General features: G+C 34.9%; 1 protein-coding gene across 1 annotated transcript in view; it reads right to left on the bottom strand.

Annotated features, from left to right (window-relative positions):
- PDE1A (phosphodiesterase 1A) overlaps positions 1-6,302 on the bottom strand; it is a 409,056-nt gene extending 402,754 nt beyond the window's left edge. The window contains 2 exon segments of the mRNA XM_017867487.1: positions 5,883-5,993; positions 6,225-6,302. Of these exon segments, the coding sequence (XP_017722976.1) occupies positions 5,883-5,983 (101 nt within the window). The 5' untranslated portion in view covers positions 5,984-5,993; positions 6,225-6,302.
- Positions 6,303-13,607: the final 7,305 nt, after the last annotated feature.

Here is a 13,607-nt window from a genome sequence, read left to right as displayed (position 1 = left end):
AGAAAGAAAGAAAGAAAGAAAGAAAGAAAAGAAAGAAAGAAAGAAAGAAAGAAAGAAAGAAAGAAAGAAAGAAAGAAAGAAAGAAAGAAAGAAAGAAAGAAAGAAAGAAAGAAGATGGGATGGAGAGAAGGAAGGGAGGAAGAGAAAGAGAAAGAAAAAGAAAGAAAAAGAGAAAGAAAGAGAAAGAAAGAAAGAAAGAAAGAAAGAAAAGAAAGAAAGAAAGAAAGAAAGAAAGAAAGAAAGAAAGAAAGAAAGAAAGAAAGAAAGAAAGAAAGAAAGAAAGAGAAAGAAAGAAAGGAAGGAAGGAAGGAAGGAAGGGAGAGAGAGACAGTGAAGGAGGGAGGAAGAGAATGAGAAAGAAAGGAAGGAAAGAGAGAAAGAAAGAAGTAAAGAAAGGAAGGAAAGAAGGAAGGAAGGAAGGAAGGAAGGAAGGAAGGAAGGAAGGAAGGAAGGAAGGAAGGAAGGGAAGGAAAGGAAGGAAGGAAATGAATCTTTGTGATTACATTAGGCTCACCTGGATAATCCAGGCTATTATCCCTATTTTAAAGTCAGATGATTAGCAACTTTAACTCCATCTGCTCCTTTAATTCTCCTTTTCAAATAAAGTAACATATCCTTTGGTTCAGGGGATTAGGACATGGACATTTCTGGAGGGTGATAAGTCTGCCTACCCCAAGCCTGGGAATTCAATTTTAAGGAGCACCACTGTAGAGCCTTTTCTGGTGTCTTTTGGGTAAGCATTCTGAGACTGTCATCTTTTTTTAAAAAATACAATGTCAGAGCTAGGTAGATCTATGTTTAAACCCATGTTCTATCAGACATTAGCTGCGTAACTACTTAAGATACTTATGTTTTTAAGAACACTGGTGGGGAGTAAGAATACAAACATGTTATATCTGCACAATTCTAACAATATGATGATAAAGATGATAAAGCAAACATCATTCCATCTTCTCCATCTTTATTCCAGCTGTGAATCTATCTCCAATCCTCCCATCTGGTTTTAGTCCCTATTTTGGCAGCCTGGCTGATCTAATTTTCTAGTTAAAGCCAGTATAAGATTCAGAATTTTATTCATTCATTGATTTAAAATATTTTTTGCACTGTCTCCTATGTGCTAAGTACTGTGCTATGTGCTGGAATCCAAGAGCAAATCCAATGAAGTAAGCGTAGCTCTTGCACTCAAAAGCTGTGGCTGAATATGAAAGGTGGATTTTGTTATGAGAAGAGAAATTCAGGTTATTTATGAGCTGAAAATAAAAAACTAATCTAGTCTGGAAGGTCAGGAAGAATTTCCTTTGCAAGTGAAATTTAAGCAGCAGTCTTTGTGCATTTTTTAATAGGATATGAATCAGAATTTTGAGTGGGACAACTCCTCCTGATAAGGAAATGCCCTGAGGTCTGTAGGATATTTAGCCTTACCAGGACCCTGCTGCCCACTAAATACAGAAACACCTTGCCATCACTGCAATCACCAGAAACTTCTACACACAACTCCGAAAGCTTCATATAGAATAAGAGCAACTCTGGCTGAAAGAGGAAAATGAAGGAAAAATTGTCTCCAGAAGATAGAACAAAATGAGCAAAGGCAGAGGAGTGGTAAGCAATATTTCTTTTGGGTGACCCTGGGTCTGAATAGGAGGCGTGTCACAGAAGGACAGGCATCAGAGGAGAATCCAAAGATCAAGTTGGTAGGCAGTGACCCTGTGAAGGATGCAAAGATTTAAAGGTGTTTAGGCAGAAGAGTAAAATGATCAAATTTGTGTCTTATCTATAATACTTCATCCTCAAGTATGGTTCCAATTTGAGAATATGATGCTATTAGCTCCTGTCACTTCCATTTTTTTTTTTTTTTTTTGGCTAATTTTTATTCTAAATGTATATTTCTGCTACATCCTCTTAGTGATAAGGGTCTGGACAACTCCATCTGAGAACTACACAACATACTGCCCTCTTCAACAATAACAGTTGCTTAGAATTAAAGGATTACCATCTAATTCTTCTTCTCTCCTTCACTTTTTGTTTCCAAACATTTTGTCCTTCACTATTGATAGTCATATTCACTACCCTACCAATCACAGAGAAAAAAACAACAACAAAGCTTAACTTAATGTCTTTCAAGCATTGCATTCACAATTCCAAGTCTTAAAATTAATATCTGGACATTTGTAACATGGGGGAGATAAGGAGGTATGTGTCCAGACATGTAAAATTAGTGATCAGATATAAAGTTAGCTTCTAACTGAAATTGTGATAGGTTCTAGTACTATGTTTACAAAAACTGAAGGAACTGGGGCAATAAGTACTATGAAGTGGTGAGTATTACATTTTTGTCTATAGTTTATGGTTTCTGGCAGTTCATACTTTCTTCTGTCAAATGCCTGAGTAAGATAATACTTTGTTCTAGATTTTTCCCTAAGCTTTATATCATTTTCACTGAATTTTATACCTGAAAAATGCTAATTTTCAGTTTTCTGAAAATGCTGTCACCTCTTAGACTGAATTCTTATAGCAATGTCACTAACTGGAAAGAGCAACACCAGTGTTTTTTAAATATGTTTAATTTTTAAATAAAATCCACAGTTGTGGAACTCTGTATGTTTAGAGAAAAAAAGCAACAGTACATGACACAAAAAGGCATTTATCTTTTAAACGGAAAAAAACACATTGCATAGGTGAAATACTGTAAAATCTTCAAACCAACTTTCCACATGGGAATCAATGAAATTAACAATATTTGAAAGACTATCGATAGCTATGTTTTCTTAGTATGTAGGAAGAAGTCTAGGTCCCAAATTCATAAGAAACTTCTGAATCAGAAATTTCATTTGGTGTTGAGATGGCATAAGAAATAGGAAGTGTTTTCCAGCCCTAAACAATTAATAACTTATGGCCAAGTATATAATTATTTTTAAATCTAATTTATGAAAGACCTAATGCCATAGTTATTTGCTTATATTTCCACCATCATAGATGATGACTTATAGTGTAGAATTAAATTATTGTACTGAGTAACAAATTAGTGGTTGAATATGGAAAAGCTAAATAAAAGATTGTAAATATAAGAAGAAAATTAATAGACTAATGCAGAGAAGTCTGCATCAGAATGGGAGTAAGAAACTGTTTCACCTTTCTTGTCACAAAAGAAAAAGAGATTTCCTGGCATATAACTTTACATGGTGTGTCAAATATATGAAGATAATTTGGAGGAAGCTCAATAAAAGAAAACAAAATGGTAGACAAGCATTAATATTTTAATTTAGTTACCAAAGTTTTCTATATGTGTTCCAAAATTTAAAAATTATTTCCGTGGACTCAAAAGACTCTCTAAAATGTTATGTTATATAACAATCCCTATAAGATCTTTTCTCTAAATGTCTACCTGTAATGGTTCCTGATTTCTATATTTAAGGTATAATTAAATAAACATTATTTTACTTTCACCTTTGTCTCTATTTTTATTTAACCTTAAAATTTACATACTGGAAGCTCGATTAAAACAGTATATTATGCCAAAATAAGTCAATGCATTTGTAAAGTAAAAGATTTTAAAATCACTTTCTAAACAAATACCTAAAGGTCTTGAGTCTATTTTAGCAAAAATAAGAAAACTGGTACACAACTGTTTGATAGGTTTAATGAGTAGCATGATTTTAATTGCCAAAACTTAAGTGTAGAATTCTAGGACTAGCAATTTTGATAAGTCAAAATTCTGTTTGAATCAATATTACATTTTAAATAGACAAGACAATTTCAGCAATGGAATAGGGAGTCCCTCACATCACTCCTCTGAATGCAAACTGTACAAAATACCATAATTAAACAATTTGGTTGTCATTAGTCATGAAGATTTTAGATTTAGAGTTTCTCGCTTTGACAATTCTAAGCATTGAACACTGAAAATGTGCTAAGTCAAACTACAAATTGAAGTGATAGTACAAAATGCAATTTCTTCTTTATTCAATGAAAAAGCATTCGTTTTAGTCACTTAGATAATGATTTTCAAAAGAAAGAAGGAAACTTGGTTAATGATTATTTAGTGGCTCTATGTAAACACAACTCAAAATTAATTTTGCATGTACATATTTTAATATATGCTTCTATCAATTCATGAAGATCTACCGTTGAATGACTCTATCACCCTTTTCTGAAATAAAATGACAGATTGATCTTTGAGATCAACTGATACAGTGAGTCAATAAATTTGCCCTAAAGTATTAAATAAACACAACATCATTTTTCACATTTCTTAAAGACATATGCATAAATCCACCAGCATACATCTTTATACATTCAAGTAACTACAGGAAACTAGAAAAATGCAAACAAAACAAAAGCAAAACATCCTTCTAAGGAGAAGAAAATCTAAAATAGGTTGTAATGAGAGACATAATTTTCCCGGTACTGATGTTCATTCACTCATTGGGTTAAAACACAAATCATCTCATGACTGCTAATGTTTAATTTGCATCTATGCTAATTAATTTTGAGAGCTGTTATTTGCTTTGATAGGATTACTTGTTCCTCTAGAGAACAACCTCACCAAAAAGCTGTAATTTCTAAATCTTCAGTGGACCTTGGAAACAGATTTCTAGTTCATCCAAATAATGTAAAGATGGCTTCCTTTCCAAAAGTTATTCTCTGCTATATGTTTTTTGCATTATTGTGGTCTTATACTAGTGCACTGTAAAGCCATGTATTACTTTAAGAAGTAAGAAAATATACAAAGAACAATATTTAAATACATAAACATCATTAAATACATTCAAATGGAGGAAAGTAGAAGGAATTTTTACCTCTAAACAAAGTTTGATGTAATTTTCTTTAAAAAAATATCATACAGGGACATCAAATTTACTCAGGTACTGAATTTTAAAATAGTGTGAAAACACAGCATTAGAGATATAAATCATAGAAAATCTCTATTTTGCATAGTGTAGTATTCTTTCAGCTGTTATTATAGAAAAGCAAATATATTAATATTTTCATTTGAGATCTGCAAATTTACTAAGCAATACAATAGCCTGTAAAATTCATATCCTAATTTCTCATTTTTAGTCAAATGTTAAATCTGATTTTTAAATTATGACAATTAAGATAAAGCATATAAACAGTGTGGTGCTGAAACACTAAACAGGAACTAGTAGCATACACAGCTAAAAAAAATGTAAGGGTGTAAATATCAAGGTGAATAGCATTGCAATTAACGTTTGACTTAGGTAATTACATCCCATGTTTGACATAAATGCATAATTCTTGACCCATTTTACTAAGGGCTATTATGTACTATGGACTATTCTGTACTCTCAGGAGAAGTGAACCATGAACCGGTTAATGTAAAGCCAAAACTCTCCAATAAGTTTGATATGCTGCTAATATTTTTACCATGTAAGCATTTTTTCTTATAGAAATATCATTTAAGCAAAAAGAATAAGCACAATAAAGTATAATTATTTGTTTTCATATTAATCCTCTCATTGCTTTTCCAAATCTAATCACAGAGAAAGAAGTACCAGTCTTATTTCTCTCTCTGCTTACCTGAGGGAAATTTTATTTGAGTCAGTATCCTGGCAAATGGCTTTCTTAGTTACCTTTCCGCATATCTGAACCACATATCTAAACAGCACATACAGAATGCATAAAAGAAACCATGTAGTATGACAGTAAAGTGACTTCCCCAGAAGTTACCTTACTTTAATAAAATGTGCAAGTACAAAACACTATTCGTCCTTCAACAAGTTGTTAGCTGAGATAGGCACATTTTATTTTTCAAGAGAAAATCTTTCTAAAGGAAACTAGTCCACAAAGGCGGATGGCACCAACAATTAGTCACGTTAATAGTCAAATCTTTCAGGGGAAATAAAAGCAAAGAGCATACTCACATTCCTTTCAGGCGCTGCCACATTTTTTCAGTCTGTTCTCCTGTAAGATACTTAAAAGTGGTGTTTTCCAATTCTTCAATTTCTGTGGCACTAGAGCCCATGATGATGCTCCTAAGACAATACAGTTACAGTCAGTTTCAGCAGCTAGAACAAGCATTCCTCAGTCCATTACAAATCTTACACGCTTATACAGTAGCCTCTCTTATCTATTAAAACAGTGCGGATGTACAAAGCTGAGGGAAGACTCTGCCAGATTTGCTATTGACTTTGACAGGCATATATCCACTGCTCACCACCTCACCACCCCTCTAAGCAGACAGCAGTATAAACAGATGCTCTGACCTCACAAGAACAATCCGTACATGTGAGCCTGCTACTGTACTACTGACCGACTGAGTACTCAAGCTCTCCCCAAAAGCAGCTCATCTGTTACTGTTCTGTGCACTGAAGCACATCAGAATTCCTACAGTTTACGAGCTCTATTATGCACAAGAGAAACGTGAATGACTTTCGCGCTCCAGAAGAAGCTGAATTCCTCTCTACCAACAGAACGAGGGCAGGATGTAATAAGGAAACAGATGGTAGGAGCCAGTATCAGCAGCACCACCCTGAGAAAAAAAAGTGCCTGTTTAAATGCCAAGGTTTTTGTCTCTAAATTGATCTGAAACTAACACTTAAAAATGTATCATGATCTAACAATAACTGCAACAAATATTAATGATAACAAAGAGAAAATAACATATAGAGCCATACAGAAGAACACAGCTCCACAGGTTGTTATTGCAAGAATATGTACATCAACTGATGCTGTAATCATGCTTATTCACCTTCTCCTAGCAACTCCACACAGTAGGTAACTGCCAATTTAACCAGTGGAAAGTACAGCAGCTGCACACAGCCTGCTCCATGAATCCTTTGGGAATTAAAAAATAAATAAAATGAAACTAGTGTAAATGCGTGCGTGTGTGTGTGTGTGTTTTGAAGGAAAAGGGAATAGGTTTGTGTGTGTGTGTTCATGAGAGAAAGAGGGAGAGAGGGAAAAGAGAGAAATTGACGCTTTGCTGCTTCTGCATTTTAGAAGAAAAATGAGAGAGAGTGGACATAAAAGGAATCAGAACTGAGTCGTCTGCCAAGCTCCTAACACATGGCGAGCTTTCTTTGAAACAAGCACAGACCTTAAGTATGAGCACCATAACAGCTCTTGCTATCTGCAAGCTGCTATAGAAAATATACTTATAAGCAATATTTCTTCTTGTTTGTTTGAAAACCCAGATGTAGTTTTATTTCTCCTTGCAAGAAAACTTGCCTGTTACTATGAGTTTTAAGGTAGAGATATTCAAAGATAGGTAATAACCTCCAATATTTGTTGAATATTTCTGATGTTTCAGACAATGTTCTCAGTACCTATTACACATTACCTTTTTAAATTCTTACAAGAAGCTTGTGAGATAGGCAATACTCCTGTTCAATAGTTGAGAAAACTGAGAAACAGAGACATTCTCCAGATTTAAAGCTAATTCTTAAAAATTGGAACTATTATTAACAATTAGTCTTCCAATATAAAATCACTATGTCTATGCAAATGACACTGATAATATCTAGTAGTCAGTTATAATGTGTATGTAAAAAGCACCTTTGCAAAATGTTACAGAAAATGCCTTCTGATTTGCAGATTATAAGAGGGGAAATCAAGTGAGGCTTCCGTTTTCCTCTCTCAGACAAGATACTTCCAGAATTCAATCTGAATGTAATGCCTTTAGCTAGCGGACAGCTTTGTGAAATTAAAACTTCATTCCTATAAGCATTTACCAGAGTTGTCAGAAATAGGTTAATCTTTGCTCTGAAAGTACCAATTTTACCTTCACTGTGCCTTCGTTTGTAATCTTAGCTATATTCATGTAATAAACTCTTACCTGATATTTCTTTAATGAAATAGTCAACAAACATCTATATTCTGCTTTCAAAGAAATATTGCAGCCAAAAATCTCCATAGATAACAAGTACTCTATCATTATTATTTTATGAATCAAGATACCTAAGTCCTTGAGGCTATACAGATGATTTTCTAAATATGACATGAAATGTCAAGTCCTCACATTGACCAGCTTACCAATAACATTGCAAACTAAAGAATGAGAACTCTTCTACTTAAGTATATGTCAAAGAATCTTGTTTCATCACTACAATTCATTTGCCCTTTGCTTTCACTATGTAACTTCTATCACACATTGATATTTAAGACCTCAAGGTATACTAATTTGGTCACTTACTAGAAAAAAATCCTTAATCATTTCATTAAATGTTTCATAAAATAAAATTTTGAATAATTAACTAGATAAAATAGCTTATTATTTAAATCCTTAAACAAGATAATGTTCATCCTTAGGAAGTATCAAAAGTTACTTCTGTTAACATAGAGAATTCAAATCATTTTCTTTGTTAATTTATTTAAAATTGATATAAGTTCTGCAAGGGAAAATTGAGAAAACAGTCACAAAATACAATAAAATTGATCCAATTTGTATGTCCCTCATCTCTCATAGTTTCCATTTATTTTGCTTTAACTCTACAGTCAGGTAAATTATTTGTCTTAGAATAAGTAGTTCCTTCCTTCCTGATTACCTAATATTTTATTAGGAATGGTGACAAAAATGTATAGAATAAATTTAGTATCTACTAATGCCAAAATGTAATATAACATATACTCTAAATCTAGACTACCTGGGTTTGAATCTTTATTCTTTCACTGAAAGAATTATGTGATTTTTTCAAGTTACAATTTTTGTTCATTTCTTCATGTATAAAATGAGCATAATAATAACATCTCCTCATAGTGTTCATGTATTGAATGAGCTGATACAGGTAAAGAAATTAAAACAGTATCTGGCACATAATAATTGCTTAATAGTTATTAGTTCTTATTATTATTGAAATTACATGATTTTTTTCCTTTTCATTATAGTATAATTATTCAATAGATTTTAATGACAATTATTTCCCAAATCATTTGTAATCATTGTTTTAATGCATTACTAGTGTTCCTTTTGTTTAGAAACTACATCCTTATTTATAAGCAAAATCGTTCTAAGTATTTGTGTCACTAGGTTTACTGGTTTTCATATTAAGGTTATATTGGCTGATATAGTTTGGACCTATGTCCCCACTCAAATCTCATGTTAAAATGTAAGCCCCAGTTCTGGAGGTAGGGCCTGGCAGGAGGTGATTGGATCAAGGGGGTGATTTCTAGTGGTTTAGCACCATCCTCCTGCTCAGGTCATGTAAGATGTGCCTGCTTCCCCTTCACTTTCCACCAAGATTGAAAGTTTCCTGAGGCTTCCCCAGAAGCAGCTATGCTTCCTTTACAGCCTGCAGAACCATGAGCCTATTAAACCTCTTTTCTTTATAAATTACCCAGTCTCAGGTATTTCTTTATAGCAATGCAAGAATGACTAATACATTGGCACCATGTAATAAATGGTAAAGAAAATAACTTTAATTCTTTAGCCAGTAAGCCATCACTCAATGACAAAGATAAATAACACATTCAGAAATGCCAAATTCAGAAAGCATATCATTCAAATACTATTTAAAAATAATTATATGAATTAATATACCTGAAAAAAGAAAAAAGTAATTAATGAGAAAAATCAGAAACATATACCTAACCTAGCAACAGAAATTCATAAACAAAATCCCAAGTTGGCATCTGTTAAGAAGGGCTAGGAAGAAATCAGTGCAAGTGGGAACAAGAAATTATAGGGATCAAAAAGATGGCTTCAGGAAAAGTGGATTAAATTCATCAAGAATATTTAAAAACTAAAAATACTGTTTTATTGATAATAAAAGTACATTATGTTTTCACTGATAAGAAAATAATTTAGAAAATATATTAATTTCTGAACAATATGGCAGACTAAGTTACTCTTAAAACTTTCAGACCAAAAATAATTTTCAAATATTGGGAAAATTCTAATAAATATTATTTTGAATGCATAGCTGAACTTATATAAAATGAAGTCCAAAATGAACAGGAACAAAAGCGTTAGAATTGTAAGGACAGTTATCAAACATAGTAATCTACAGCCTTGTATTATAATCAGTATAGAGGAAACAGAAAATAAGGGTTTGAGTCTGTACAGTATGAAGACTTGAAACCAAGGTTCCCCCCAGAAAGATAGAAACTATAAAAGGCTACCCATGTAGTCAGTTTGTGGACAAGAAAGCATAAGTGTGCCCAAGAGATACCTGAAAAAATTTTCTCTCTCGGTTTAGTCTCTAGGAGAGGAAAAACAAAATAAAAGCATTCTTTGATAGATTTTAACAATGGGACTGCCATCTATGAGTTTGATTAAACTTAAACTACTAGCTTTGTCTGAGAAACAGCAAAACTTAAAGTGATCTTGGGTTAGTGGTATCCAAGGTTACCTAGAATAAGAAAAGCAAATTTGTTTGGAGGAATGAATCCTCAAACACACTTCTTAAAAATCTTACAGATAAATCTAGTCAAATACGAGCTTACAATTCAAAATTATAAAACATATAGTTAATCAAGTCATCACCAGTGAGAGTCACTAAGCATATAGTTAATCAAGTCATCACTAGTGAGAGTCACTAGTCACTAGAACCACACCCTTAAGGACCTTAGGTATTGTAATTATCTAATAAGTTAAAATAATGTTCAAATTTTAAATAAATAGAAAAAAGAGACTCAAAACATGACCAATAAAAGACATTCTATTTTTTTAAAGGACCATTCAGGGAAAGGAAGTAAAAGAAATTTTAAAATTAAAAAAGAACCATTGAAATTATATATTCAATGTACAAGGTAACAGCAGAAAGAGAATTAGCTAATAAGAAAATATGAAGAGGCCAGGAGTGGTGGGTCATGCCCGTAAACCCAGCACTTTGGGAGACCAAAGCAGGTAGATCACTTGTGCTCAGGAGTTCAAGACTATCCTGGGCCATATGATGAAACCCTGTCTCTACAAAAAAAAAATGTACATATATATATATAAATTAGCCAGGCATGGTAGGCTGCAGTGAGCCTTGTTCATGCCACTACACTCCAGCATGGGTGACAGAGAGACCCCATGTCAAGAAAAGAAAAAAAGAAAAGAAAAATCTGAAGAAACTGCCCAAAATGTACAGACAGACACAGAAGTGAGATTATGAAAGAATAGAAAGAATATCTTAGAAGTCAAGAAAGACAAAAAATTCCTAACGTACATGTCTAATACTTTTTGGCTGTGTTCCCATCCAAATCTCATTTTGAATTGTAGCTCCCATAATTCCCATGTGTTGTGGGAGGAACCCAGTGGGAGATAATTGAATCATGGGGGTGGTTTCCCTTACACTGTTCTTGTTGTAGTGAGTAAGTCTCATGAGATCTGATGGTTTTGTAAGCCTTTCGCTTGGCTTTCATTCTCTCTTCTGCCACCATGTAAGATGTGACTTTCACCTTCCACCATGATTGTAAGGCCTCCTCAGCCATATGGAACTGTGAGTCCATTAAACCTCTTTTTCTTTATAAATTCTTGTAAATATGAAAATTACTTTATAAATTTTCTTTATAGTCTCATGTATGTCTTTATCAGCAGCATGAAAATGGACTAATACAGTAAATTGGTACCAGTAGAATGGGGCACTGCTGTAAAGATACCCAAAAAAGTGAAAGCAATTTTGGAACTGGGTAACAGGCAAAGGTTGGAACACTTTAGAGAGCTCAGAATAAGAAAGGAAAAGATGGGAAAGTTTAGAACTTTTTAGAGATAAATGGCATTGACCAAAATGCTGACAGTGATATGAACAATGAAATCCCGGCCGAGGTGGTCTCAAATAGAGATGAGGAGCTTGCTGGGAACTGGAGTAAAGGTGACTCTTGCTATGTTTTAGCAAAGAGACTGGTGGCATTTTTCCCCTGCCCTAGAGATTTGTGGAATTCGGAACTTGAGGGAGATGAGGTAGGGTATTTAGCAGAAGAAACGTCTAAGCAGCAAAGCATTCAAAAAGTGACTTGGCTACTGTTAAAAGCATTCAGTTTTAAAAGGGAAACAGAGCATAAAAGTTTGGAAAATCTGCAGCCTAAGGATTCGATAGAAAGGAAAATCCCATTTTCTGAGGAGAAACTCAAGCCGGCTACAGAAATTTGCATAAGTAATGAGGAGCCAAATGATAATCACCAAGACAATGGGGAAAATGCCTCCACAGCATGTCAGAGACCTTTGTGGCAGCCCCTCCCATCACAAGCCTGGAGGTCTAGGAGGAAAAATGGTTTTGTGGGCCATTGCTTGACCCCTTGCTATGTACAGCCTAGGGACTTGGTGCCCTGCATCCCAGCCAGTCTAGCCATGGCTAAAAGGGGTCAAAGTATAGCTCAAGCCATGGCTTCAGAGAGTGCAAGCCCCAAGCTTTGGCAGCTTCCAGGTGGTGTTGAACCTGCAAGTGCACAGAAGTCAAGAATTGAGGTTTGGGAACCTTCACCTAGATTTCAGAGGATATATGGAAATATCTGGATGTCCAGACAGAAGTTTGCTTCTGGGGTGGGGCCCTCATGGAGAACCTCTGCTTGGGCAGTGTGGAAGGGAAATGTGGGGTTGAAGCTTCCACACAGAGTCCCCACTTGGATACTACCTAGTAGAGCTGTGAGAACAGGGCCACCATCCTCCAGACCCCAGAATAGCAGATCTACAAACAGCTTACACCATGCATGTGGACAGGTGCCACAAGACTCTCAATGCCAGTGCATGAAAGCAGCCAGAAGGGAGGCTACACCCTGCAGAGTCACAGGGGCAGAGCTATCAAAGACCATGGGAACCCACCTCTTGCATCAATATGACCTGTATGTGAGACATGGAGTCAAAGGAGATCATTTTGGAGCTTTAAGATTTGACTGTCCCACTGGATTTCAAACTTGATTGGGCCTGTAGCCCCTTTGTTTTGGCCAATTTCTCCCATTTGGAATAGCTATATTTACCCAAAGTCCATACCCCCTTCATATCTAGAAAGTAACTAGCTTGCATTTTATTTTACAGACTCATAGGCAGAAGGGACTTGCCTTGTCTCAGATGAGACTTTGGACTGTGGACTTTTAAGTTAATGCTGAAATTAGTTAAGACTTTGGGAGACTGTTGAGAAGGCTTGATTGGTTTTGAAAAGTGAGACCAGGAGGTTTTGGAGGGGGCCAGGGGTGGAATGATATAGATTGGCTGTGTCTCCACCCAAATCTTACTTTGAATTGTAGTTCCCATAATTCCCACATGCTGTGGGGAGGACCGGTGGGAGATAATTGAATCATGGGAGCTGATTTCCCCATACTGTCTTCACGGTAGTGAATAAGTCTCAAGAGATCTGATGGTTTTATAAGCCTTTCACTTGGCTCTCATTCTCTCTTGTCTGCCACCATATAAGATGTGACTTGATTTCCACCATGGAGGCCTCCCTAACCATATGGAACTGTGAGTCCATTAAACTTCTTTTTCTTCATAAATTACCCAGTCCTGGTATGTCTTTATCACCAGTGTGAAAACGAACTAACACAATCTCTTTGGATTTTCAGAACTGTAAAATAGATTGAATACAGAAGCAGAAAAATATGAAAAGGAAGCAATTAAGACTATTCCAGAATCAGTGGAAAACAAGAAAATTCAAATTCAGGAAGCAAAACACATTGCAAACTCTTACTAAAAAGAAATTCAGGAACAAGGGAAGCAGCGGGGCCGGTGCAGA

This window comes from Rhinopithecus bieti, unplaced genomic scaffold (assembly GCF_001698545.2).
Source record: "Rhinopithecus bieti isolate Rb0 unplaced genomic scaffold, ASM169854v2 scaffold_3041, whole genome shotgun sequence".
Taxonomy (NCBI): Eukaryota; Metazoa; Chordata; class Mammalia; order Primates; family Cercopithecidae; genus Rhinopithecus; species Rhinopithecus bieti.
This window is presented reverse-complemented; position numbering and strand designations above follow the sequence as displayed.